Source organism: Prionailurus bengalensis, chromosome C1 (assembly GCF_016509475.1).
Source record: "Prionailurus bengalensis isolate Pbe53 chromosome C1, Fcat_Pben_1.1_paternal_pri, whole genome shotgun sequence".
Lineage (NCBI taxonomy): Eukaryota > Metazoa > Chordata > Mammalia > Carnivora > Felidae > Prionailurus > Prionailurus bengalensis.
The window spans coordinates 13,925,181-13,953,178 of record NC_057345.1 but is presented as its reverse complement, the minus strand read 5'-3'; the positions used below and the strand labels follow the sequence as shown (position 1 = coordinate 13,953,178).

At 50.2% G+C, this 27,998-nt stretch overlaps 1 protein-coding gene across 4 annotated transcripts; it reads left to right on the top strand.

Annotated features, from left to right (window-relative positions):
- Window positions 1-12: 12 nt before the first annotated feature.
- On the top strand, window positions 13-27,985 carry EMC1 (ER membrane protein complex subunit 1). 4 transcript variants are annotated; one of them, XM_043573904.1, is made up of 24 exons: window positions 51-240; window positions 3,361-3,485; window positions 4,076-4,141; window positions 4,388-4,481; window positions 5,334-5,462; window positions 7,332-7,458; window positions 8,015-8,164; window positions 8,481-8,648; window positions 9,143-9,214; window positions 9,561-9,620; window positions 10,270-10,392; window positions 11,166-11,262; window positions 11,599-11,721; window positions 12,329-12,337; window positions 13,358-13,557; window positions 13,721-13,870; window positions 14,516-14,677; window positions 15,008-15,127; window positions 19,717-19,854; window positions 23,018-23,191; window positions 23,772-23,982; window positions 25,117-25,201; window positions 26,309-26,438; window positions 26,594-27,985. In XM_043573904.1, exons 1-24 carry the CDS (start codon window positions 74-76, stop codon window positions 26,771-26,773), a joined length of 3,060 nt encoding a protein of 1,019 aa, XP_043429839.1. In that variant the 5' UTR covers window positions 51-73; the 3' UTR covers window positions 26,774-27,985. The 4 variants fall into 4 exon arrangements, with proteins under 4 accessions (XP_043429841.1, XP_043429839.1, XP_043429843.1 ...); XM_043573905.1 differs by having other exon boundaries at window positions 108-240; window positions 11,602-11,721; XM_043573906.1 differs by lacking the exon at window positions 12,329-12,337 and having other exon boundaries at window positions 13-240.
- The last annotated feature ends 13 nt before the right edge of the window (window positions 27,986-27,998 follow it).

Genomic DNA, 27,998 nt, shown 5'->3' with positions numbered 1-27,998 from the left:
CGACTTTAAGCGCACCCGGAGGCCTCCAAATCCCGAGGGCCCCAGCGAGGGCTGCGCGTGCGCTCCCAACTCTATGGTCCACGGAGGCGGAGCCTTCGGCCCGGTGCATGCCGGGCCGGCGGCGGCCCGGGCTCCTATCATGGCGGCGGCGGTAGGGGCGACTCTTTGGCCCTGGCTCTGGGCCGCCCTGCTTGTCCTTTCGGACGCGGTCTACGAAGACCAAGTGGGCAAGTTTGATTGGTGCGTGCGTGTGGGGCCTGTTCGGGAAATATGTGGCTATTTTCTCAGTACCTATGTGCTTGCTAAAGGGAGGGCCATTACAGGCAGCAGGATCGGCTGCAAAACTTGCGGGGCTCAGTGCAAAATGAAAATGTGGGACCCCGCGTTGAAAAATGAAGAGTTTTGAGATGGCCAGAGCAGAGCATTAAACCAAGCGTTAGGGGCACTTCTAAGCCAGTCCCTGGGTGACAGGTCGCGAGCCCGTGAAGCCGGCCCTGACATTCAGGCATGCTTGGGTTTGTGGTCAGAGGTCACTGCCCCATCCTCCCCCGTCAGGCCCTGTTTTTGTGACTCAGGTTTCTGATCTACCGGGTGTCGGGGGTCGACAGCCCCTCAGTGAGCTCTCGTTCTTCCGCGAATTGGCGTCTCTTGGGTATGTGAACAGAGGCTTGGGTCAAGACAGGTCCTAAACCGAGTGCGCTTTCTGCTCCCTTCCAGGCAACTTCAACCCTGGGATCAGAATAAGACCCGGCAAGCCTCTCATCAGCCGGGAGGTGTCATTAACTCATTCATTCACTCACTTACTCACTCCCGCCCCCTTCCTTAAGGTCCTGGAATTGGTTTGCTTTTATTTGAAACTAAATTTTGCCATTTAAGGGTTGTGCGATTTTGGGAAAGTGACTCAACAGCGCTGTGCCAAGGTTTATCTGTAAAATGGGTTTACTAGTAGTCCATTGTTACCTGCAGTAGTTGTAAGGATGAGGGAGATCATTCCTTTAAATTAGTACAATGCCTGGCTCATTGAATGCAATTAGTAAATGTTACCCGTTATTATTACTGTTCAGGAAACAGTTTATTCTTCAGAGCCCAGCTTGGATACCTCCTCTTCTGTGCAGTCTTTTCTGTATCAGACACATTGATTCATGTATTTGTTGAGTGCTTGCAATGGGCCAACAGGTGTTCTAGGTGCTGTGGATACAGAGTTAGGAAGGATCTCAGTCTGGTGGGGCAGATGTATCTGTATGTGACATAAGACAGTGTGACAAAGGCAACTCGAGTCACAGTAGAAAGTTTTTTTTTTTTTTTTTAGTGCTTTTTTATTTATTTTTGAGAGCAGGAGAGAGGCAGAGTACGAGTAGGGGAGGGGCGGAGAGAGAGGGAAACACAGAATCTGAAGCAGGCTCCAGGCTCTGAGCTGTCGGCACAGAGACCGATGCGGGGCTGAAACTTGTGAACTGTGAGATCATGAGCTGAATGAAGTCAGAGGCTTAGCCGACTGAGCCACCCAGGTACCCCTCGAGTCATATTTTTAATGATATGTGGAAATCCTTACAATGTAATATGTGAATATTACATGCATACGGCGTATTCATATATATGTGCTTGCGATATTCCAACTTACCAAATACTAGGTATATGCAATTTACAAATAGAAGAAAAAACAGAAGGAAATACCCTAAAACACCAAAAAGTTTATAGCGGTGGTATTTTAAGCATTTTAAGATTAAAAACTACTTTTACATAGTTTTGATATCTTCTACAATGAGCAGGCATTACTTTTGCAGTTCAAATAAAAGATAGCAATATATTTTTTTAAGTTTATTTGTTTGTTTCGAGAGAGTGTGAGAGAGAGAGCTAGAGCTAGAGTGTGAGTGAGCAATCGGGGAAGGAGCAGAGAGATAGGGGGAGAGAGAGAGAGAGAGAATCGCAAGCTTATCCATGCTGTCAGTTCAGAGCCCGCTGTGGACTCAAACCCACGAACCGTGAGGTCACGATCTGTGCCGAAACCAAGAATCAGATGCTTAACTGACTGAGCCACCTGGCACCCCAAAAGATAGCAATATTTTACAAGAGAGCTTGGGTATTAGAGTCAGAAGTTCTTAGTTTTGTGTTCTAGTTCTGACAGTAACTAGCTGACCTCAATAGACATTAGTTTACTTATGTGTAAAATGAGAGTAGTCATTTATTACTTGTAAAATCAAACTAGTAACGTTTATCCTATGTACTTCCTAGAGCATTTAATAGATACAGCAAGAATTAAGTATGTGAAAATACCAGTAGAAACTGTCAAATGGCACATAGGTCTGTCTATCTGCTCAGTTTCTTTATTTTTTTTAAATTTTTAAAAAAAATTTTTTTTTCAACGTTTATTTATTTTTGGGACAGAGAGAGACAGAGCATGAACGGGGGAGGGGCAGAGAGAGAGGGAGACACAGAATCGGAAACAGGCTCCAGGCTCCGAGCCATCAGCCCAGAGCCCGACGCGGGGCTCAAACTCACGGACAGTGAGATTGTGACCTGGCTGAAGTCGGACGCTTAACCGACTGCGCCACCCAGGCGCCCCTGCTCAGTTTCTTTAAAAAAGAAGACGAAACAACGACAACAAAAACCAACCAGACCAAACCACACCACCAGAGGAATTTAGTGTAAATGCCATGTGTGTTTAGTTTGCCAGAGATGAGAGTACTTCTTGCCTAACAGCCATGTGTGGGCACCTCCTGTGTACTTGGTAGTGAGCCATGCAGAGTTAATTATATTCCCTTTATGCTAGAGAACGGTGTTCAAAGTTATGGGATCTATTCCAAGGGAAGTCTGAGTAATGAGTCAAATGGATCCCAAACATGGAGTGGGCTCGAAAAGGCTGTAGAGAACAGAAGCCTGACCCCATCTATGGAGTTTGGTTGGAGAATCTGCATGATTTTTTTTTTTCTCTCCAGAGCTCAGTGAAAATAGAAGGGCAAGTTGGATTGTGTGCTTGTGAACAACAGGCTTTGTGTCTGTTTCCTCAGGTGTAATAGGAGCGTCTAGTCCCTCTGTTAATGAAGACCGAGAGGACTAATGTTTATTCCAGGGGAGTTTTGGTCAGATGTGTCACTTGAGACAAACATGTGAACTTCAAAGGAAGACTGGCACTTCTTATCTACCAGGGTGTATTCTTTCTCCTTGTTCTGCTTGCTTCTGACTACACTGCATAGAAATCTTGCTTTTGGTCGGATCTCGTTAACAGACATTTCTCCTGTGTCCTGAGATAAGGACCTAAGATGGTGACAACCTCACGTATTGGCACAGTTGTCTTTTCCCAAAATATTTTGTGCAGTGATGATTTTGACCCCTCTCACTGCCCTGTACTCTCTTCCTCAGGAGACAGCAGTATGTTGGGAAGCTCAAGTTTGCCTCCTTGGAATTTTCCCCTGGATCCAAGAAGTTGGTTGTGGCCACAGAAAAGAATGTGATTGCAGCATTAAATTCTCGGACGGGGGAGATCTGTGAGTGACCTGTGTAGGCCATTAGCTTGGGATGGGATGGCTGACCATAGTGAATCCAGAATGGCCTATGGCTTAGGTAGTCTTCCTGGCTGCAACTCAAGTTAGGGACAGGTTGGCCAAAAGATGCATCTCTTACTGCGAGTAAGAGAACTCCTGCGACTTCTTAAGATACTGCTTCAAAACACCCGTTCTTTTATTCTGCAGTAAAGGTTTGGATGCCACTCCAATTCCTTATGCTGCTTTCAGGGATGTTTTTAGGCACTAAGATTGTGGACATGTAATTTACGATCACTACTTTTCTTGTGGATCACAGAGATTTTGTTTTGTCAATCGTATGCTTAGGGTGGCAGGGGGTATGGGAAGTGAAGAGACTTCAGACTGGGATAAGAGTCCCTCCTCTCAACCCTTCCTCCCCTCCTTACCTAGTGAGTGGGAGGAGACCATTGCCAGTTAGCTGTAATCCTTCTCTCCTTTGAAAAAAAATTGGATACTGCTACGCAAACAAAGAGCTCTTCAGTTCTCTCCTATCTGTCTCCTTGGATGCCTCTCTTTTATAGTTTATGGTAATGTCTGACTCTCATGTTTCTCAGTGTGGCGCCATGTTGACAAGGGCACAGCAGAAGGGGCTGTGGACGCCATGCTGCTCTGTGGACAGGGTAAGCAGAGTCCTGCTTTGTGTCTCTCGTGGTGTTGGCCCCATCTCCCCATTCCTTGGTTCCTTCCTTTGTGCAGGGTTGGCTAAGAAAGGAGAAGGGGTGTTTTCAAAAGGAAAGGACAGGTATTGCAAGTAACTTCCATTTGCGTCCATACATCAGAGGTGCGGCCATTGCGCACAGACTGTCGGAGGAGGCTACAGAGGGCCAGTTGGGGAGATGACTTCACCGTGGTCTTTTCTCTTCCAGATGCAATCACTGTGTCCAATGGAGGCCGGATCATGCGTTCCTGGGAGACTAACATTGGGGGCCTGAATTGGGAGATTACCTTGGACAGTGGCAGGTAGAGGGCAAAGAAGCTGTATTTCACCTAGGCTTGGCGTGAGGCTTTGCTGGGACACAGGTCTGCATGGACAGCAATTCCGGGTCTTTTGGCTTTTTTCCTCACGGACCACCGAAGAGCCAAAGAACATCAAACACCCAGTGTCTTGATGAGTTGAGGTCATGGAACATGTGGTTACTCTGCCAGTGTTTATTGAACCCCCGTAGGCTCAGATTTCTGTGCTAGGTGCAGAGTGTATCCTTGCCCTCGAATGGTGGTCCTCATCTTACCGTGACTTGAGAACTCTGTAATGTCCTAGGTATAGGAATGTCATGTAAACCTCCCAGTGTTTTAATTTTACGTTGCGAGAGCAGCTTGGGCTACTGTTACACCTTTGCCGGGGTTGTTTCCGTTACAGGGTCATTTGCAGTAGCCTATACCTCTTCTGATAGTAATGTATTTGGCAAACACTTGGCAAGCCCTCCAGACAGTGGGAACACACGTGTGAATGTGAGATCAAGAAACACACTGTCAGCTGGGGGAGGCAAGCACGTAGCCTTCAGTGGCAGTATGGTGTGAAGGTTGCCACGGTAGAGGGATCACCTGCTTGCTGTGCAGTCCTGGGGGCGGGGTGGGGGGAGCAACCCTTAGGAGGTTCCTGGGGTCTCAGGGGAGCAGACCAGCCGAGTGGTTGGAAATGCAGCCCCTCAAGTCAGCCAAGCACAGGCAGAGCCAGTATTAGGATTCTGACGCGTTTGGCTCCAAGGCCTGTTTTCTCACCTACCGAGCTGCAGTGGTAGTGTTCCAGATCGTCTCCTCTAGTCCGAGGCCCCGGAGGTGCCAGGCCGTGCTCACCCCTGTACCTGCGCTCAGTTTCCAGGCGCTTGGGCTGGTAGGCCTGCAGGCATCAGTGAGGTACATCGCGGTCCTGAAGAAGACCACTCTTGCCCTGCATCATCTCTCCAGTGGGCACCTAAAGTGGGTGGAACATCTCCCAGAAAGGTAAGGCCACCTTCCCACCCGGTGATGACTGCCTCGCCGTGCTCTCCACAAGCCCCTGTGTCTCCTTGAAGGTTGAAGCGTTTGTTCTGGCTCAGGCTCACCTTATATTGGTATCACATGGATGGTGTTGGGCTCACTAGATGTAGGCCTGCGCTCAAAGGCCTTGCTACCTCTGGCGTTTCCTTTGCAGTGAGGAGAAAATTCTCAAACTGGGCACTAGAGGCAGTCCGGCAAAGGGAGTGGCTCACTTGCTCCTGGTCATAACACTCTGGGCTTTTTGACTTCTGGTTCAAGTCAGACTAAGCCTTTCTCTCTCTCTCTTTCTTTTTTTTTTTTTTAATTTTTTTTTTAGTGTTTATTTATTTTTGACAGAGAGAGACAGAGCATGAGCGAGGGAGGGGCAGAGAGAGAGGGAAACACAGAATCCCAAGTGGGCTCCAGGCTCTGAGCTGTCAGCACAGAGCCCGACGCGGGGCTTGAACCCACAGACCGCGAGATCATGACCCAAGCCGAAGTCGGACGCTCAACCGAATGAGCCACCCAGGCGCCCCTCTTTCTTTCTTTTTTAATGTTTACTTATTTTTGAGAGAGAGTGTGATCAGGAGAGGGGCAGAGAGAGAGACTGAGAATCCCAAGTAGGCTCCATGTTGTCAGTACAGAGCCCGACACGGGGCTTGAACCCATGAACTGTGAGATCGTGACCTGAACTGAAATCAAGAGTCGGTCTCCTAATCAACTGAGCCACCCGAGTACGTCTTCAGTTGGACTCAGCCTTTCATTCATGTTACGAATCAGAACAACTGAAGAAGAGGCCAGGGTAGGAGCTGGGTGAGGTTTGAGATGGTTTCCAGAAGTCCTAGATGTGGAAAGCTGGGAGGGATTAGGAGGCAGGGAGGAAAGGAAAAGATTGGCTTAGACCTGTGGCCATTTTCAGAGTGTAAAACTCAAGTTCCTATGTGGCCCAGTGCATGGTATCCTGGAGCAAAGGAGGCCCAATGGGGCTTGCCGGCAGCTGCAGTGTGCCTGGCTGGCCTCCAGGGGGCAGCCTTACCCAGCAGATTGGCGCCCTATAGGAATGCCTGGGGATGCCATTCCTACTTTTTAAGAAGAGCTAAAATCTGATTTTTACATGTAAAGTCTCAGTTCCTTTTTTTTTTTTTATGGTTTATTCCTGTTTGAGAGAGACAGAGTGCAAACGGGGGAGGGGCAGAGAGAGAGGGAGATACAGAGTCCGAAGCAGGCTCTAGGCTCTGAGCTGTCAGCACGGAACCCCATGGGGGGCTCGAACTTGGAATGGCAAGATTGTGACCTGAACTGAAGTCAGACGCTTAACTGACTGAGCCACCCAGGCGCCCCTGTAAAGTCTCAGTTCTAAATATTGACGACTATTTAAAAAACAAACAAACAAGCAAAACAAAACTGTGAGCCAAACAAAACCTACTTGGGGACTGCTAGTTTGTGACTTCTGGCTAAGGACTTGACTGATTTTATTTTATTTTATTTTATTTTATTTTATTTTATTTTATTTTATTTTATTTTATTTTATTTTATTTTTTAAGAATGTTTATTTTTGAGAGAGAGAGATACAGAGTGTGAGTGGGGAAGGGGCAGAAAGAGAGGGAGACACAGAATCCGAAGCAGGCTCCGGGCCCTGAGCTGTCAGCACGGAGCCCATTGCGGGGCTCGAACTCACAAACCAGGTCGGGCAAGTCCAAGTCGGCACTTAAAGTCGGCACAAACCAGGTCGGGCACTTAACCGACTGAGCCACCCAGGTGCCCCAGGACCTGACTGATTTTAGAGGACCCCTGAGATGGGCCTGTCCCACAGCTGAAGCTGTTGCTCCTTGCCTTTTTTCTTCTGTCTCTTAGTGACAGCATCCATTACCAGATGATGTATTCCTACGGTTCTGGGGTGGTGTGGGCCCTCGGAGTCGTTCCCTTCAGCCACGTGAACATTGTCAAGTTTAACGTGGAAGATGGAGAGATTGTTCAGCAGGTATGGTCAAGGCATCGGCTTGAAGAGCCTTGTGGATTGTGGAGGGGAATAGATGGAGCCCTTCTTTGCATCCAGGACCAGAGAACTTGGCCGGGAAGATGCAGAAGCCATTCGTGGTCCCTGATTCTGGTCACTTGGGACTCTTTTCTTCTCATCCAGTGTTTGTTTAAAGCCCTCACATTTGTACACGGTGCTCTACTGGGGTGGCTGAAAATTACATAGGTTGCTTTCATTGCTGTGAGTTTCTTAGAAGATGATACCGTGAGATAGCGAGGAAACCACATTTGATAAATATAGTGGAGAAATGCTTACCTGAAGTATCAGGTCTTAAAGTCGACTGGGTATGTTTTTCCAGTGACCAGAAACAAAATCCTGATTTTCTCCAACTTTGGAGCTCTTGAGAGGTTGGGAGGGATGGAAAGAAGTCCTTTAGAGCCAGCCATGAAGAACCTTTGATCTTAGCCCCCCGTGAGATTGGTGGTGACATTGCTGATGAGCCGAGAGGGAAATGTAAAAATTCTCACGAACCTCTCTCACTAGGCTATCTTTCCTGTAGGTCAGGGTTTCAACCCCCTGGCTTCAGAGTCTCACCGGAGCCTGTGGTGTGGTGGATGAGGCTGTGCTGGTGTGTCCTGATCCGAGCTCACGGTCCCTCCAGACCTTGGCCCTGGAGACGGAGTGGGAGTTGAGACAGATCCCACTGCAGGTGAGAGGTAGTGCTGCGGCCCTCTGGCCCAAGGCCTTGGCTTTGCCGCTTAGGAAAGTCTTTCTCCTGGTGATGCTGCTTCCTTCCTGAGCCTTGGCAGTTGCTGGGAAAAGGTCAGGCTTCTGGCTGACCTGGTGTGAGGGGAAATGGGCCACTCTTCTCTTTGGGGAACCTGAATGGGAGCTTCCGGAGCCACATGCCATGGCCTAGTTACTTTCACTGGCAAAGTGGGGCAGGGGAAGCAGGCCTGGGATGGATCAGTGGATCAGTGACTTGCCTGCGTTTAGCCCTAATCCTCTTTCTTCTTGCCCTTCAGTCTCTTGACTTGGAATTTGCAAGTGGGTTCCAGCCCCGGGTCCTGCCCACGCAGCCCAACCCGGTGGAGCCTTCTCGGGCCCAGTTCTTCCTGCAGTTGTCCCCGAGTCACTATGCTCTGCTGCACTATCGTCACGGGGTCCTGAGTCTGCTCAAGAACTTCCCACAGGTAACCGCAGGCAGCATAGGATTCAGGCGAATATAGCCAAGTCATGAAGCTAGAAAACCCTGCCTCTGAATCTGTAGATGTTCCCTCCGGGTCCAGACATCTCTGTGTGTGCTTTGAGAGGGGTTAGCCTTAGAGCAGAAATGGAACACTCTTTTTCTGAGAGTCACAAAGAATGTTTAGAGTAAAACTAGGGCCTTCCTCTGAGTCTGCAGCAGGGTGGGGATGTTAATTTGAACTTCCGTGTAGATACTAATAACAGCATGAGATTTATGACTGGCCTGTGCCGGTGTTGGAGGTACGGGGAAAGCCTTATGTGCAGCTATGGACGCACCTGGGGCCTTCGTCTGTTCTCATGTGCCCTGGCTGCTGTGCTTCAAAGCCAGGAGCACTTTTAGCCTCAAGGCCTAGGGGACCTCTCTGTAGAGGTGCTCCTCTGTAAGGCCACTGGCTGGTACGGGCCCCATTTAGGAAGTGGCACTTTGCTTTATTCCCAGGCTGCCCTAGTGAGCTTTGCCACCACTGGGGAGAAGACGGTGGCTGCGGTCGTGACCTGTCGGAGTGAAGTGGTGAGTATTGAGACTAGCAGCTCCTCGTATCTACCAGGAGCCCTGAGAGCCAAAAGTCGGGGCGGTTGGAATGCAGGGGGCAGGAAGCCGTTGAGAAATAAGTTCTCGCTGGTTCTACAGAACTTTCTGCATACCCCCTTGTCCCCGGGAATGAACCCTAATATTACAACCTCACTTTTCCCCTGGGGCTGCTAAGGGCTGCACGGGCTCTCTGGGCAGGAGTCAGGAGTGAGGTTTGTCTTCTCCAGGGGCTGAGACGACACAGAAGTGAGAGCTTCATTTTGGTGACTGGGGAATGACCCTTTGGCTAAATTTTCTCCTTCTGTCCTTCTCTTTTCCCCCGCAGAAACCTAGCAGTTCTGAAGATGGGTCACTGGGGAGTTTTTCGGAGAAGTCTAGTCCTCAGGTACAGTGTGGCATTGAGTACCAGCATTGGGCATCTGGCGTCGTGCCAGACCTAGAGACAGGGGCGGCCCTCCAGGGAAGCTGGGAGCAGCTGAGGCTTGGAGCGGGTCTCCTGGAGCCCTCAGCCTCACGTGGGGTTCGCCACGTTCTGTAAATGAAATCCGGTTTCTCTGGATCCTCTTTAGTTGGGAATTTGGAAGGAGAGACCCTAGAACCTGTTCTTAAGCACTTTTTCCTCTGGCGCTCAATTTCCCTGTCTCTTCTGGGGTCCTGGCTGGTATTGCCAAGTGGTAGTCTGTGCATCTGCATCGGGGCAGAGTGTGGGACCCTGGGTGGCACGCTTGTTGCTGCGTCCCCCATCCCCGAAGCTCCTCTGGAGAGCTCTGTGGTCCTACCTCTGGGAAGTCTGCTGGGCCGCACCGACTTCCTTCTGAAACAAGTACGGCAGTCGTAGTTCTGTTTGTTTACTCAGGTACCTTACTTCCGTCTCAGGATTAAGCTTTCTTTTTTCCTTTTGTTTTCCTTTGCGTGTATTTCCTCTTTTGGCCTGGTCCCCCTCTAGGGTGGTTCACCCCAATTCTTGGACGTCCTCTGTGGGGCTTTGCTTTGGGGGAATCTCGCGGGTTACCCCGTGCTGTCCGTACCCGCAGGACTCACTGGCGTGCTTCAACCAGACCTACACCATTAATCTCTACTTAGTGGAAACGGGTCGGCGGCTGCTGGACACCACCATCACCTTCAGCCTGGAACAGAATGGCACTCGGCCAGAGCGGGTGAGTCGGGGCCTTGGTCTTGAGGCTCTGTCCTGCGAGCCTCTCACCGTGAGCCTCGCTTCCTCAGGGTCAACTCGCAGCCTGGGGCGCTGGATTAGGGCTCTCTGGACACGGGTTCTAGTTCTTCCTGAGCAGCCGACCTGTCGCAAGTCCCTGTGAATCACAGCAGAGGCGGGTGTCATTTATGCCAAGCGGTGAGCGTGCCAGGCGCTGTGCTGAGCTAGTGCTTTTCATAAACACACTAATCGACTGGACCCCGCCTGTCACCAGCCTTGTGAAGTGGCTATACTACCGTCATTTTACCAGTGAAACTGGGCCTGGTGAGATTCAGGATGCCACCCAGAGTCACGGAGCTGGTAAGGGGTCACCGGTGCCACAGCCTGCACTTCGGGTTGTCGCCCCGCATTGCCACTCTGCACGTTCAGGGTCTTCTTCAGCCTGTCTGGGGCCGTGGCTTCTTTGTCTCCAAAATGGAACGTCTGATCTGAGCCTTCTGCTCGCTCTGCAGGGGAATGACACGAGGAATGACACGGCGCCCGGGAAGCACGCAGGTTCCTCCTTGGGGAGGTCCGAGCTGCAGCCTAGCACCCCTGTGCCGGCTCCGACGAGTTCACGTTATCTCGCGGGGGGTCTGAGCAGTAGCCGTGTTGTTTACACAGCGAATAACACCATGAGCCGGGCCCCTAGCCACTCCCTATGCCTCGGCCTTTGGGGTCTGGTGCTCAGAGGCGTGTGGATGCTCGCCGACTGCGTGCTTCTCGCTCTGCCCACAGCTCTACATCCAGGTGTTCTTGAAGAAGGATGACTCCGTGGGCTACCGGGCCCTGGTGCAGACGGAGGACCACCTGGTGCTGTTTCTGCAGCAGCTGGGTGAGCAGACCTCCTTCGGCCCTCTTCTTTTTTCTTCAGGCCTGCCCAGATTTCTAGTCAGGCTCTATTTTGGGGTCTGTGGACCAGCTGCTGGCAAAGATTCCAGCGGAGTGTAGCTTGAATGTTTTTTAGAGCCATATGTCACCTGCTTTTGAGTAATCCCTTAGCATTCTAGGTGGGGGTATGGAACTCCCCTTACTTGAGCTGCTGAATCCCCCCCTCCCCCGCTGCTTCTCTGTCTCCCACAGGAGCTGCTGGAATCCCTGAGCCACGGAGAAGAGTGCGTTCAGGCGATGGGGGAGGCGGGCTTGGCTTTTGTAACCGGGGTTTCTGTAGCAGGGAAGGTGGTGCTGTGGGGCCGGGAGGAGTCGCTGGCAGAGGTGGTGTGCCTGGAGACGGTGGATCTGCCCCTGACTGGCGCGCAGGCTGAGCTGGAAGGCGAATTTGGCAAGAAGGCAGGTAGGCACGGAGGCCGGGACAGCAGGGCTGCTGGAGGGGCCGCCCCGGGAATGGGTTTGGTAGTTAGACCACAAGAGACGCTGGCTCGTGGCCTCCCCGGCTTCCTGGGCACAGTCGTTTTGCCAGTCTGTGGGGACCTAGCTCTGTGACCAGTTTCCGGGGCATTTGTGGCCATGGGATTTAGGTAACCGTTCTTTCTGAAGGAGTCTCTTGTGCATCCCTCTGTGGCAAGATCCTGAGGGAAAGGAAGCTTGACTCAGTAGAATGATAGCTACCGTTGCCTCGGTACCTCGGTTCTCCAGGCACTGTGTCAGGCATCCCTAAACCCCAGCCACATCTTTCTGGAGAGGTGTGACTGGGCGGGTGCGGTTGTCGTGGTGACTGGCGGTGCCCTCTGACGCCGGCCAGTCCCAAGCCGCAGGCTGGACTTGGTTCACTTCCCTCTGGTCAGTCCTGCCTCCCGCCTCTCCCTCCCTCCCCTTCACCTCGCTCCGCAGCTGGTGTTTCCTCGGCCTCCTCTGGGCCAGGCACCCCGGTAGGCATTGTGGATTTTCTTGAGCTGAGGATTAATTTGACTTTACTATTCATTTCTGCTGCCCGGATCCAGCAATTCAAGGTAAAATCTGCTTCCTGCTGCCCTGTTGCTCGTTGCCTGCTCGCGTGGCTAGCTTTTGGTTAGTTCTTTGTTTGTCCTGGCCGGCATCGATGAGGTGCCTACCGTGTGTGCATGGACCGCTGGGGCTGTGACTTGTCCCGTTGGCTCTCCTCTTCCTTGAGCTGAGGTTGCTGCAAAGTAAGATATGCAAAGGCACTACTTTTCAGTGAACGCTCGCCGTGGACCCTGCATGGTGTGAAGTCCTGTGTGTATATCCTGTGGTCTGATCTTCCCAATAGCCCAGTAGACGACAGGTGGTTTTACAGATGAGGAACCAGAGGTCAGAGGTTATGTACAGGGGTCACCCAGCTAGTAAGTAGTAGAGCTGGGATTTTAATTCAGGCGACACCAGAGACTGTGCTCTTTATTCACACTGGCTGGCTCCGATGGCCACGTTGACCCTCCGGAGGAGACTCGAGGGTGGCATCCTCAGTCACGGGGTGGGGTGGAGTGAGTGATAGCTCTGGGGGTCAGTCATCACTTGGTCTGTCGGGAATAGGTTAAATAGCTGACGGGGTGGGAATGAAGCAGTGGGTAATGGGAGTACCTGTCCACAGTGCACCTGCCGCTGCGTCCTGCACCCCGATACTCTCCCCTCTTGTGGCTTTGTCGCGGCACCCAGAAGCTTTCCTCTGGCCATTCTGGATGCGGGCCGTGGCAGAGACATGCCAGCATGGCTACAGCCTGCGTGGCTGACCCCTGGCCCCTGACCCCTAGTTAGTCTCCTCTCCCAAGATTCCAGGAGGTGGAATACTGTGAGCCAGGAAAGCAGGTTTTGGAAGTTCCTGCCTGGCTGTACCTGAGTGTGAGATGGGCAGCTTCAGACAAAGGACTGCCCGTTGGACTTGCAGCCTGGCATATGGATCACTTGAATGGCCCACAGGAGCGGGAGAGACCCCTCGCTAGGAGAAGCCCCTTGCTGGCAACACCTAGTCCGATGAGGAGGGAGTCTCAGTTGCGTTACCTTTTCCTTGACACCAGACGGCTTGCTGGGAATGTTCCTGAAACGCCTCTCGTCGCAGCTCATCCTGCTGCAGGCATGGACCTCCCACCTCTGGAAGATGTTCTACGACGCTCGGAAGCCCCGAAGCCAGATTAAGAATGAGGTCAACATTGACACCCTAGCCAGAGACGAATTTAACCTCCAGAAGATGATGGTGATGGTGACGGCCTCAGGCAAGGTGAGGGCGTTTGAAGCCCCGGGTACCCAAACCTTCTGAGGCTCCGCGAGTGGGAAGCAAAAAGCCTCTGGTAGGGGATAGCGCCAGTTCCAGTCTCCAAGGATAGGATCGGTTCTTCGGCTTGTCTCTCTAGTAGCGAGCCAGTCATTTGTTTATCTTGCAGCTTTTTGGCATTGAGAGCAGCTCTGGCACCATCCTGTGGAAACAGTATCTCCCCAACGTCAAGCCAGACTCCTCCTTTAAACTGATGGTCCAGAGAACTACTGCCCATTTCCCCCACCCCCCGCAGTGCACCCTTCTGGTAAAGGACAAGGTGAGGCTGTCCTCCTCGGATTTGAGCCAAAGTAGGTGTGGCTTTTTGGTGTTTTGCAAGCCGAATTTCTCCGGGGCCTTTGGCATGCTGGGATAGCTAGGGACGGGTGTTCTGGGGTTAGGCAGCTGTTTGCCTGAGTGGTGGGAGCATCCTGGACCGATGGGGGGGCGGTTGGCTCTGGAGGAGCTGTGACGTCACCAGACCTGGAACGAGCCAGCTCTCCTCGTTCCCAGAGACACAGGCCACCGGTTTCTCTTTAGACAAGGGAGAGCAGGACACAAGCTGTTTATCTCTGCCTCCCAGAATTAGCTGGATTTTTGTGGATTCACTCTATGTCCTTGGAAAGGCGGTTTGGTAGACACTGCCGAGTCGGTCGGTGCCGACCGTTTTGTTTGTTCCTCAGCATGTCCGGTGCTTGGTTAGCTTTGCAGCCACAGGCAGTTTACCTGTTTCCCTTCTGACACGCTAGCCTCGAGGACCGTTCCCACTGAGACAGGACGTGATTTTGCACAAAGAGGGAATCCACCCAGAGGGCACTGGGGAGGCTGTCACAGCTGAGCCGAGGTCCCAGCTCTCCAGATGTACCCTTAGCGTTTGCCTTCTTTTCCGGTTGGCGGAGTCTGACTGTTTGCTTGACCATTTCAGGAGACGGGAATGAGCTCGCTGTATGTCTTCAATCCCATTTTCGGGAAGTGGAGTCAGGTGGCCCCCCCGGTGCTGAAGCGCCCCATCTTGCAGTCTTTGCTTCTCCCCATCATGGATCAAGACTACGCCAAGGTGCTGCTGTTGATCGATGATGAGTACAAGGTGCGAGACTTCCGAGTGGCCGGACGGCATCCAGGAGGGTCAGATGTGGGGGGAGGTATGTGGTCGGAGCTGGTCAAAGCAGCCAGCACGTGTGTGGGCTTGAGGGGCGTCTCTGAGCCACCCGATGGCTCTTCCTGCACCTGAGAAAACTCGGGCTCTTAGCAAAAGTAGACTTACACCCCACGTCGGGTCAGTGGACTTCAACTCTTTTAAGATTTGCTATTTTATTCTTAAGGCTCTTTTTGATGGTGAACAGTAATGAGTCTTGAGAAACTGTATGGAGGATCCTTTTTCTTTAATTCCTTCTTTGGGCTATCTGGGGTTTTCAAGGTCACGGCGTTCCCAGCCACTCGGAATGTCTTGCGACAGCTCCATGAGCTCGCCCCTTCTATCTTCTTCTATTTGGTGGATGCAGAACAGGGACGGCTATGTGGATATCGACTTCGAAAGGTAGGGAAGGCGCCTCGTGGCAGGACCTTTTGGGGAGGAGTAAGGGTGTCCCTCGGATGTTCCACTAAGAAGTGGATTATAGCATGCATTCTGTTGTAGACGTATCAGCATAATCCCGATGTCTGACTCGTGGTCATTTTCATACTGAGCGACTGCTGTGTGGCAGACGAGGGTCTAGGTGCTGTGGAAAGAGGGGTGCCCGACACATGAAGTCTGCCCTCGTGGAGGTTTTTTTTTTAATTTTTAAGTTTATTTTGAGAGAGAGACAGAGAAAGTGGGGGAGGGGCAGAGAGAATCCCAGGCAGGCTCTGGGACGTGAACTCCTGTACCACAAGATCATGACCTGGGCCAGAGTCGGATGCTTAACCGACTGAGCCACCCAAGTGTTCCTCCCCTGGGGAGTTTTTATTCCATGTTCTTTTTCTATAGCAGAGAGAAGGGATGTTGTCCATCCTTGAGCGGGTGGGAGGTGGGAACCCGGGTTGAGTAATGAGTCGTACTTTCTGTATGAGGATGATGTTATTGACCCGCTCCTGATGGAATGTGTGCTTTGAGTTTTATTTTTAGATACGAGATTGATTTGTTCTAATGCTGACATACTTGAGCCCAGCACTAGCAAACAGTGTAGACACTGGCTCTGGGGTCCAGCTCTGAGGTTCACAAGGGGCTGACTTTGGCCTCGTTAGTAGGCCTGTGGACAGAAGGGATTTGTGGACTCACCAGAGGCCCTCCATCCTGTCCTGCAGGGTCTTTTGAGAGGCAATACAGTGTAGAGCTTAAGGGCCTGGATCCGGCTGTCTGAGTGAAGCCAAGCTCTATCACTTGTTAACTTTGTAACCTCGGGCTTATGACTTCTCCAACCCTCTGTTTTCTCATCTGTGAAATAAGATGATTGTAGGATCTACCCCCATAAGGTTGTAAATCACATGAAGGTGTAAATCACATGAAGTAATGTCCGGCACATGATAAATGCCATCTAAGTTTTAGCTGCTGTTGTCCTAAAAATGTTAAAAAAAAAAAAAAAAGTGTCCTTTCCTGACGTTTTGTAGTAGCCGACCTTTACAGAAACAGCACGGGAAACGGTCTCCCCGGAAAACATCTTCTTTAGTCTTGTGGGTGAAAAAAAATTGTCCCTTCAAGTTGATAAAAAGGGGACCTTGAAAGAGATGGTTCTTTGTGGTAGAGGGGAGCAAACTCATGGGTGTCATGATCAGTGGAGTCCTGAGGACATATGGGAGGAAACAGTATCCAAAGGTGGACAAAGGACACTAAGTTTACGTGGGAAATAAGCCAACTGCAGTCTTGGGTCGTTGACCTCCAGGTGAGCGTACTGGCGACCTTACTCCCTGGGGAGGTTTTCATGCATTCAAATGGCTTCACAGGAGCCGGTGGCGATGCAGCCTGATTTGCTCTTAATACAAATTTTATTTCAAAAAAAAAAAAAAACTTAAGTTATGCATGTTGTAAATATTGATCCAGAAGCGCACAGAACATGAGCAGACCTCTGCAGATGGAGTGCATGTCAGTAGTTGGCCGTGCATCCTCCCTTGTCCTTTCTGTGCATTTGTAAATACTGGAGTCACGGTGGTATGGACCATAGAATGTGTGGGGTTCATATTCAGGTTTTCTTACTTAAGTGGAATTTGTGAAATTTGTTCCTTTTATTTAGTATGTTTTCTACCTCATTACTTTGTTAAATCCATTGTTTATCAATGTACGGTATTGAGAAAATGCAGAACCATGAGGTTACGGCTCACTCGTTCACAAGAGGAACGCGGTTGTGTACATGGCCCTCAGATCAGGAAGCAGCGTATGGCACCGGGACCCTGGGGGGCTCTTGTGTCCCTTTCTTTTTTTTTAAATGTTTATTTTTGAGAGACAGAGAGACAGAGAGAGAGAGACAGAGCATGAGCTGGGGAGGGGCAGAGAGAGAGAGGGAGACACAGAATCAGAAGCATGCTCCAGGCTCTGAGCTATCAGCACAGAGTCCGACATGGGGCTCGAACTCACGAACCGCGAGATCATGACCTGAACCGAAGTCGGACGCTTAACCAACTGAGCCACCCAGTTGCCCTTCTTGTGTCCCTTTCTAGTCTCTCTCCCTGCCCCCCCCCCCCCCCCCAAGGCTCCACATATATGCAGTATGGATGTATACTAATGTATTTAGCTGCCTGGGTGGTTCAGTCAGTTAAGCATCTGACTCTTGATTTTGGGTCAGGTCATGATCTCACGGTTTGTGGGTTCAAGCCCCATGTCTGGGTCTGTGCTGACAGCACGGAGCCTGCTTGGAATTCTCTCTCCCTCTCTCTCTCTCCCCCTCTCCCATTCATTCTCTCTTTCTCAAGTAAATAGTTAAAAAAAATGTATCTAACTATAAAGCTATATGTATTGGTTTTCTTTGACTATAAAGAACATTTCCTTGTATGGAACCAGAAAAGACCCCGAATAGCCAAAGCAATCTTGAAAAAGAAAACCAAAGCAGGAGGCATCACAATCCCAGACTTCAAGCTATACTACAAAGCTGTAATCATCAAGACAGTATGGTACTGGCACAAGAACAGACATTCAGATCAATGGAACAGAATAGAGAACCCAGAAATGGACCCACAAATGTATAGCCAACTAGTCTTTGACAAAGCAGGAAAAAAAGAGCCAATGGAATAAAAACAGTCTCTTCAGCAAGTGGTGCTGGGAAAACTGGACAGCAACATACAGAAGAATGAACTTGGACCACTTTCTTACACCATACACAAAAATAAACTCAAAATGGATGAAAGACCTCAATGTAAGACAGGAAGCCATCAAAATCCTTAAGGAGAAAGCAGGCAAAAACCTCTTTGATCTTGGCCGCAGCAACTTCTTACTCAACATGTCTCCAGAGGCAAGGGAAACAAAAGCAAAAATGAACTACTGGGACCTCATCAAAATAAAAAGCTTCTGCACAGCGAAGGAAACAATCAGCAAAGCTAAAAGGCAACCACAGAATGGGAGAATATATTTGCAAACGACATATCAGATAAAGGGTTAGTATCCAAAATCTATAAAGAATTTAGCAAACTTAACACCCAAAAACAATCCAGTGAAGAAATGGGCAAAAGACATGAATAGACACTTCTCCAAAGAAGACATCCAGATGGCCAATCGACACATGAAAAAATGCTCAACATCACTCATCATCAGGGAAATACAAATCAAAACCAACATGAGATATGCTCTTAACACCTGTCAGAATGGCTAACATTAACAACTCAGGCAACAATAGATGTTGGCAAGGACGTGGAGAAAGAGGATCTCTTTTGCCTTGTTGGTGGGAACGTAAGCTGGCACAGCCACTCTGGAAAACAGTATGGAGGTTCCTCAAAAAACTAAAAATAGAACTACCCTACGACCCAGCAATTGCACTACTAGGCATTTGTCCATGGGATACAGGTGTGCTGTTTTGAAGGGACACATGTACCTCAATGTTTATAGCAGCACTATCGACAATAGCCAAAGTATGGAAAGAGCCCAAATGTCCACTGATGAATGAATGGATAAAGAAGATGTGGTATCTGTATACAATGGAGTATTACTCAGCAATCCGAAATAATGAAATCTTGCCATTTGCAACTACGTGGATGGAACTGGAGGGCATTATGCTAAGTGAAATTAGTCAGAGACAAAAATCATATGACTTCACTTACATGAAGACTTTAAGAGACAAAACAGATGAACATAAGGGAAGGGAAACAAAAATAATATAAAAACAGGAAGGGGGACAAAACAGAAGAGACTCAAATATGGAAAACAAACTGAGGGTTACTGGAGGGGTTGTGGGAGGGGGGATGGGCTAAAGGGGTAAGGGTCACTAAGGAATCTACTCCTGAAATCATTGTCGGACTATACACTAACTAATTTGGATGTAAATTAAAAAAAAAAAAAAACAAAAAACTGTGTACACACACACACACACACACACACACCAAAAACCAAAAAAAAAAAAAAACCCAAAAAACATTTCCTGTAATGTTTCAGGGTCCCTGCCAGCTTAGTAATTTACTGCTGGCTTCAGATACAGGAATCTTTTTTTTTTTTTAATGTTACTTAATTTTGAGAGAGAGCGTGCACGCATGAGCAAGCAGGGGAGGGGCAGAGAGAGAAGAAGACATGGAATCCGAAGTGGGCTCTAGGCCTGATCTGTCAGCACAGAGCCCAAAGTGGGGTTCCAACTATGAAGAGTACGGTGATGGCCTGAGCCAAAGTCAGACGCTTAACCAACTGAGCCACTTAGGCACCCCTAGGAATCCTCACCTTCAGTAATAAAGTGGTAAACTTTCTTTGGATATTTCTTACTCAGACAAACAGTGGGATACCATGGAATATTCCTCTCCTTTCTTACTAGCTTTAGTATCTTTCTGAACCAAACCGAGAGTTCCAAAACTCCTGCACAAACTAGATCCTTATTACTGTTTTCTTAGGAGCTCTGATCTCCATTTCTTCCAGCACAGAGGCCCCAAATAAAGGAGTATGGGACGTATCTGGCTACAGCTCTTGTGGGTCTAAGTGTGCTCTCCAGTTTATAAGTGCTGGTTCTCTTGCCCTGGCCCTAGGATCTTACCACTGAGCTAAGCTGGGAGCTGACTATTCCCCCAGAAGTACAGCGTATCGTCAAGGTGAAGGGGAAGCGCAGCAGCGAGCACGTTCATTCCCAGGGCCGCGTGATGGGGGACCGCAGCGTGCTCTATAAGGTACGGTTCAGCAGTCTGGTGTCAAGTAGAGGGGCAATGGCTTGGATTCTGGCTCTAGGATTTGGCAGATACTTGACCTTGAGTGAGTCACTTCATTCCTTTGAGCCTTAATTTATTGTCTGTAAAACGAGTATAACATTCCCTGTTCCTAGGGTTGTTGTGTGATCACACGAATGCTCATGTGTAGCATAGTGCCTGGTGCGTGGCTGCTACCCACTAGAGGTTAGCTGTTGTTACTAGTGGTAGCGCTGATAGAACTTTCTGGGGTTGAGCCTTAGCTGATCCATTAGAAACCCCACCTCTGTGGTCCGACACTAGTTCGTGGGGAAGGGAGGGAGACGGAGAGGTGGCCAGTGGGCTGCAGCACCTCCGGGAGAGAATGCAGTCCTTGCAGTAGTGGTCATTGGTTCCACCCTCTGCAGAGCGGGGGCTGAGCTGGAGGAGGAGAGGGGATAGAACAGGGTAGCGAGACCCAGGAGCCTTGACGAGCAGGCTGCTTTCCCCAGGCGTGAGGCCGTGCCGCAGAGTGCAGGCCTGCTGGGCTGTCCACGTACAGACTTAGCTCTGCCACAGGCTAACTTCTGTCCTGGGTAATTTGGGTAGGCTCCCCGAAGGTCTGTTTTCAAGAATATACCGGAGATAAGAGCACCTACGTCACAGGATTGTCTTGAAGATTGACGATAACACAGACCGTGGTTAGTGTACTGCTGTGTAATTAATGCTATTGGAGCCATTGATCTGAAATCTTTATTGATGGATGCCTTCCACGTGGCGGCAGTCAGTTTGACTTATTCAGAACGACCAAAATAACACAAATTCTAAAGTATGCTTGACTTGTACTAGAGAAAAATACATTCACTATGTGATTTACCTTTATGAGGTGAAATTTACTAGAGTGCTTATGTTTTTCTGTGTTGAAAAAAGTAGAGTGGATTGAAAAAAATAGAATAGATTCATATTCATCACACACATTGTTTAGTCTTTTTTCAATAAGCCTTTTGTTTTGGCCTAATTTTAGATTTACAGGGAAGCTGCAAAGACCATGCATTGAATTTGCCTATTCACCCCTTACCTGGTTTCTCCTGGGACACTGTGGTACATCTGTCTGAACTCAGAAACCAGCATTGGTGCAAGACTGTTAACTAAACTCCAGACTTTCTTCAGGCTTCACCAGGTTTTTCGCTGAGGTCCCTCTCTGCCGCAGGCCCCAGCCCTGGACCCCATGCTCCACATAGTGGTCCTGTTTCTCTAGTCTCCTCCGCTCTGTTCTGTTTTTCAGTCTCTCTTTGTTTCTCACGATCTTGGTAGATTTGAAGAGTACTGGGCAGGTGTTTTGTAGGCAGTTTTTGTTTGATGTTTTTCTCACGGTTAGACTGTGGTTGGGGTTTAGAAGGAATACCACAGAGGGGAAGCTGTACTCTTTTTTCTTTTCTTTTCTTTTCTTTTCTTTTCTTTTCTTTTCTTTCTTTCTTTCTTTTTCTTTTCTTTCTTTCTTTCTTTTTCTTTCTTTCTTTCTTTCTTTCTTTCTTTCTTTCTTTCATTTTTTTTTGAGTGCTATCAGGATGTCAGGTACTTTTTTTAGATTCTGGGATACGTTAGTGAACAGAATAGACAAAATTGAGGCTGTTATATATTCTGGAGAGGCCAATAACGAAAATAAATAGATAAGTTTACAGCAAATTAGAGGTTGATTACAGAAAAATGTGAAACTGAGAAGAAGGAATGGGGAGCTGGGATTGGAAGGGGGTGCAATTTAAAATAGGAACGTTAGGAGGGCCTCACTGAGATGGTGACACCTAAGTGAAACTTGGACGGAAGGAGGAAGTGACAGTGTGTGATAGCAGGGGAAGAACCTTCTAGACAGGAAGGCCAGAGTGGGCCTGGAGGGTTCCAGAAATGGCAAGGATGGTGTGATTGGAATGGGGTAAGTGAAGAAAGTCCAGGCTGCTGAGGTCAGAGGGCGGCAGGTGGCGGGGCATACCACAGCTGCCACTCTGGCCTTTAGGTCATGTGAGATGGAATGCCAGTGGGGAGTTGGGAACACAAATGTGACGTAAACGACCAAGATGAAGGGCTCGCTCAGCCTGCTGTGTTGAGACCAGAGGGCCGAGGGAGAGAGCAGGCAGACCGCATAGGCTATTGTAGTCAGCCCGGCGATGTGGCGGTGGCTTGACCAGGGTCGGTGGGGGGTGAGGAGGGACCAGATTCCAGGTGTGTCTTTAGGTAGAGCCAGTGGGATATGCTGATGGATGGGATGCTTGGGTCTGTGCTGGAGAGAGAGAAGGGGGAGTCCAGGATGGCTTGGAGGTCTCCGGTCTTAGACCCTGACGCAGGGGGAGGCCCACGGGGAGCAGGCTTTAGGCAGGGGCAGGACAGGAGTTCCCTTTGGGGCGTGTCAGGTGTGAGATGGGACAGTTAGGAAGAGATACTGAGATGGCAGCCTGTCAAAGCCTGGAATTCGGGGAGAGTCTGGCATAGATACGCAGCCTTGGCCATTGCCAGCTCCTGTGGGTGACGTGACCATGAGAGCGAGTATAGACGAGGTCCAGGAGCCCGGAGAGATGAGGACTCCGCAGAATAGACTGAGAAGGAGGGGTCCATGGGGTGGAGGAGAAGCAGGGGGGCACGTGTCACAGACACTAGGTGGAGAAGGTGTTTCCAGAAGGGGTGACCGCCCTGTGTCACATTGTACCAGCAGGTCAGGGAAGACCAGAGCAGACTCGGCCATCGGCTTAGTGGTAGGGAGGGCAGTGGTGGAGAGAAACAGTGTCGCTGCAGTGATGACTTAGGTCCGTGAGTGGGCAGACCTGTATCTTGAGTTAACCATTTGCTGTGTCTGTGACGTGAGCAGGTTGCGTAACTAACTACCTTGAGCCTTTCCTTGCCTACCAAATGTGGAGAGCCGCAGCTCCACTGCAGGGTGGTTTACGGGATTCAGTGAGGCCATGTAGGCCAAGCACCCGGTGTGGCACGCGGCACCCAGGGACTCTGATCCAGTGCAGGGAAGACGAACTCCAATAGGAAGTTCTTCTGACCAGGAGGTCTGGTTTCTCCTCCAGGCTGGCAGGCTCCAGGTCTGCCGCAGTGCCCAGGGCTCACATCAGAGTGGAGCTCGTGATTTGCCATCGTGGTTCTGAAGGACCTCTTTTCTCCTTCTCCTCAGAGCCTGAACCCCAACCTGCTGGCCGTGGTGACGGAGAGCACAGACATACACCACGAGCGCACCTTCATCGGCATCTTCCTCGTTGATGGTGTCACCGGGCGCATCATCCACTCCTCCGTGCAGAGGAAAGCCAAGGGCCCCGTCCACATTGTGCACTCCGAGAACTGGGTGGTGGTAAGGAGGGGCAGATCTACAGGTGTCACTACCAGGGACGTGACACAGTCAAGAGCGCATGGCTGGTCTCCCCGTGTCTCGAATCCTTTCATCGCCTCTTGTTGCAACCAGTGGCTGCTTTGTGTTTTTGTAGGATCCAAACCCCTGGATGGCAGTTGAGACAGACTCAGAAATTAGACCACCTAGGGCTGATGCCAGCCCTGCCTTTTCCTGACTGTATAACCTTGAACTAGTTATTTGAGCCAGTGTGTTGCATCATTTGCGAAGTAGAGAGAGCAGAGTGTCCTGTGGCCTAGGTTGGGACGACGCCTGCCATGTAATAAGCACTCAAACGCTGACTTGCTGTTCTGCTTTCTGAGTATCTTGAAAACCCCTTTGTCTTATGGTGCACTTTGGATAAAACTAGATAAAACTACCCTGAAAGTTAGTAAACTTGGCAGCAAGGAAGAAAAGTGGGGTGCTGGGTGGTTTCTTTCCTCCCTGGACATGTAGCTCGTCGGAAAGCTGGCTTCCTGTGGAAGTTCCCCTTTCCCGCTGAGCCAGCAGCCGCGTCCCAAGCTGCCCTCTCTTCTCTCTGCAGTACCAGTACTGGAATACCAAGGCCCGGCGTAACGAGTTTACCGCGCTGGAGCTCTACGAGGGCACCGAGCAGTACAACGCCACCGCCTTCAGCTCCCTGGACCGTCCCCAGCTGCCCCAGGTCCTCCAGCAGTCCTACATCTTCCCCTCCTCCATCAGTGCCATGGAAGCCACCATCACCGAGCGGGGCATCACCAGCCGGCACCTGCTCAGTGAGTGACCAGGGGAGGGTGTCCGGGGTGGCGGGGTTTCCGTAGGGCGTCACACTGAAGGACACGGTTGGAGACGCGACACTGGCACACCCTGTTTGACCACCGTAGGGGAGGTTAGTGAGGAGGGCTTTGTTTCAGCCGAGAAAGTTCCTTAGTCCAGCTTTGCCACCTGTAAGAGACGGCACGACTCATTTCTGATGAGCCACGTCACTTCTCTGTCAGCCATTTTCACCTCACCCAGCAAATTGAGCCCTGATGTCATGTCTGTGCTGATACTGAGGAAACCGGCAGGGGTTAGGGTCTCCTTCTGTGTCTGGGTGCGGGACTTAGTGACAGCTTAGCAGGCTGCTTGATCTGCTGGATTTTACTAGAGACGTCAGGGACTCTCAGCTCCGACAGGCACTTGGATCACTAGTTTATTCTCAAATCTGGGGGCGCCTGGGTGGCGCAGTCGGTTAAGCGTCCGACTTCAGCCAGGTCACGATCTCGCGGTCCGTGAGTTCGAGCCCCGCGTCAGGCTTTGGGCTGATGGCTCAGAGCCTGGAGCCTGTTTCAGATTCTGTGTCTCCCTCTCTCTCTGCCCCTCCCCCATTCATGCTCTGTCTCTCTCTGTCCCAAAAATAAATAAACGTTGAAAAAAAAAAAATTAAAAAAAAAATATATTCTCAAATCTGTGGGTTTCCCAGATTTGGTCCCTCCATCCTGTAACCAGCAGGCTCTCCTGTGGCCTGCAGCGACACGCACATACCTGGTGTTCTGGTGTTTGGCCAGCGGCGGGGACGCCCGCTTTATTGGGGCGGCTGTCACTGGAGGGAAAGGAAAGGGCTGAAGAGATCAAGTGGCCTTCTGCGCTCTTCTCTCTCATCATGCCCATTTCTTGATTCTAGAACTTGATTTCCTGAGGTCTCAGGATGATGTGTGAAGAAACCAGTATCTTCAAAAGTGGGAACCTTCATTCAGACCCATGTGTATTCTTGAATTACTGTTTTTGGCCACTTAAGGGCACATCAATGACCCAATTTTTGGTTTGAAACTATCTTAAATTTCTGTGGTAATGACATTTTTGTGACTAGCCCCGATTTGGGATTGGATCACTGTGTGAACATTTACCTCTGTTGACTTGTTTCTGTGTAGTTGGGCTACCTTCCGGAGCAATTCTTTCCCTTCCTAAGGCCTTGCTGGATCCCCGCCGTCCTGAGATCCCAACAGAACAAAGCAGGTGAGACCTTGCAGGTGGTGCTGAAGGCTCTGACCCTGAGAAGGTGACCTATTGAACAAACCTGGTCCTTGGCCTGCTGTCTGCCGTTGTGCTGTGCTTGGGGCTGGGGTCATAGCAGTGAACAAATCCAACAAAACTCTCTGCCCTCATGGAGCTTAACATTCTGGTGGAGGAGGTTAAATGAGATAAGCAAGAGAAATAATGTTGTGTTAGGTACTTGTAAATGCTACGGAGAGAAAATCAAAAAGGGACTGGGGCTATGAAGGGTTGGGGAGGGGTACCTGGGGGTGAAATTTGAGAGGGTGGCCTGGGAAAGCCGCTCTGGAAAGGTGACTGTGGAGTGAAGCCTTGGAGGAGGTCAGAAGCCAGCCTGTGGATGTAAGGGAAGACTTCCAGGCAGGGGACAGCCAGTGCCTGTGCCCTGAGATCATGGCTGGTGAGCCAGAGGCAGGGAAGAGGCCACAGTGGCCGCAGCAGCTAGCAGGGATGGGGGGACACTAGGAAATGAGCTCAGGGAGGCAATGGGGGCTGGGTTATGTGGGGAAGTCAAAAGCTTGTCATTGTTAGTAGTAATTTTTTGTGTTGACAGCCATCATCTCTGCATATTTCTCCACCTCTGTCCCGAATCCTCTTCACTTAGGGGTGTGGGGAAGAGGGAGCAGGAAAAGGGGAACAGGGGGAAAGGGGGTGTGTGGTTTGGAGAGAGGGGCGGCTGAAGCTGGGGAGACACGTGGGAGGATCCTAGGGTTTTCCAAGGAGCACGGACCGAGTCACTGTGGAGCAAAGAGCAGGAATTGGCCTAGTGTGGCTCCGTGGGTGAGTTTTAGAGTGGCCCTGACTTTCCTCCTCTAGGGTGAAGTTGCATCCTGTTGTTTTCTTAGATTTAGAACGAGGTAGGAATCCAGATCTTACTCTCCACACAGGTTTCTTTCTTGTAGCCCTTGCTGACATTCAGCTGCTAAATTTTTAACTACATGATGCAAGTAGATGTTGAAGGAAGATTTGAGGCTAGATATGTGGCCTGGAAACCTCCTGGGACTCAAAAAGGGCAGCCAAGAGATCCCCTTGCAGGAGTTTTGAATGCCAGTCCTGGCTGATGTTTTGCAGAGAGGAGAACCTAATCCCGTACTCTCCAGACGTGCAGATACACGCAGAGCGATTCATTAACTACAACCAGACAGTTTCTCGAATGCGAGGGATTTACACGGCTCCCTCAGGCCTGGAGTCCACTTGTTTGGTGAGTAGAGCCCACAGCCGCTGCGTGTGATCGCTGCTTTTTGGTTCACCCCAGGAGACAGCTGAGGATTCCATATCTTTTCTTACCAGAGTTTGAGGTCACGGTGGACCACTGGCCACCTTTCTTACGTATTTCTCGCTCCTTTTGCCTTCTAGGTTGTGGCCTACGGCTTGGACATTTACCAAACTCGAGTCTACCCATCCAAGCAGTTTGACGTCCTGAAGGACGACTATGACTATGTGCTAATCAGCAGTGTCCTCTTTGGCCTGGTGTTTGCCACCATGATCACTAAGAGACTGGCACAAGTGAAACTCCTGAATCGGGCCTGGCGGTAAAGACCCAAGACCCACTGCCAGAGAACAGAGAGCCGAGGGCTGAGAGGGTCAGACAGGAAGCTGCAGTGTGACAGGCCAGGGGAGGATGTGTGTTGGGTGCTAGTGTCAGCGGAGTCGTGGGGAAGAAGAGGGACTCTTGTGGAGACTCCTTCCGGGACACGTCTGCTGCGGTGTTGGTGGCGCACGGAGGCTGAACTCACACGTTGTCTCAGCCGAGAATCTCAAAGCATCTCGACGGACTTGCCCTCAACGTCTGAAGGCTATCGCCCTGTTTCCTTTTTTTGCCCACTCGTGAATGTTGTTGTTTCAAAGACCCCCAGCAGATTTTTCTCTTTTGTGAGGCCTGCCTAACTTGATTGTGGTTTGCCTCTTGTGTTTCCCAGACCTGTCCAGAGATCTTTCTGTTTCCCGGCCTCATGCTTCAAAGTCCGGAGGGCACTCTTACTGAGAACTCCACCTCGCAGGTGCTTTTGCTGTTTTACATCGAGAAAGAAGATCCAGGCTTAGTTGAGGCTTAAAGACTGATCCAGCTTCTCACGGACTTTCTCCAAAGAGTTGAGGAATCTATATATGGTGTCAAAACTCACTTTAACTGAGCCCCTTGTTTGGAGGCTGTCATTCATCAGGGTGGGCCACCCTGTCCTTGATGCAGTTCATCAAAGTCGAGTGCGAAACAGTGTCCTGGTTTGTTGGGCCAGTGCTTTTCACCTAAGTTGTGTCCAAGCTGAGGTCTTTTTTAATACTACTGACAAGAGATTTCAAGGAGGAGAGAATCTACCATTTCGTGGTGCCTGCTAACCTCTCGTTTCACCCCCAGGCTGTAGTCCTCTTCTGACCTAGAGGAAGTTGTCCTGTTCAAGAACCTCATTATTTATTTTTAATTTTAGATATAAATTAATGAGTGCCTCACCGTGTTTCTCCTAAAGTGAGTAGATTTTAAATGTTACTGTTGTAACCTTTGCAGCTTTAAAAGAGGGGAGAGTGGGGGTAGGGGAAGGAAATGGGCATTTTGTGGATGAAGCATTGCTGATTGGCTGGGCTGTTGTCTCTGCTACGAATGGAAGAAGTCCTAAAAGTTTCCTTTGTTCACGGATCTGGGAACGATGGAGTTTTTCTTTACTGTGGAAATGACATGTGCAGAGGAGACCATCTGTAGCCTTGCGGGGAGAGCGGTATGCTTGGGTGTCTGAATAAAGTGAATGGTGAATGGCACGAATGTCAGTCC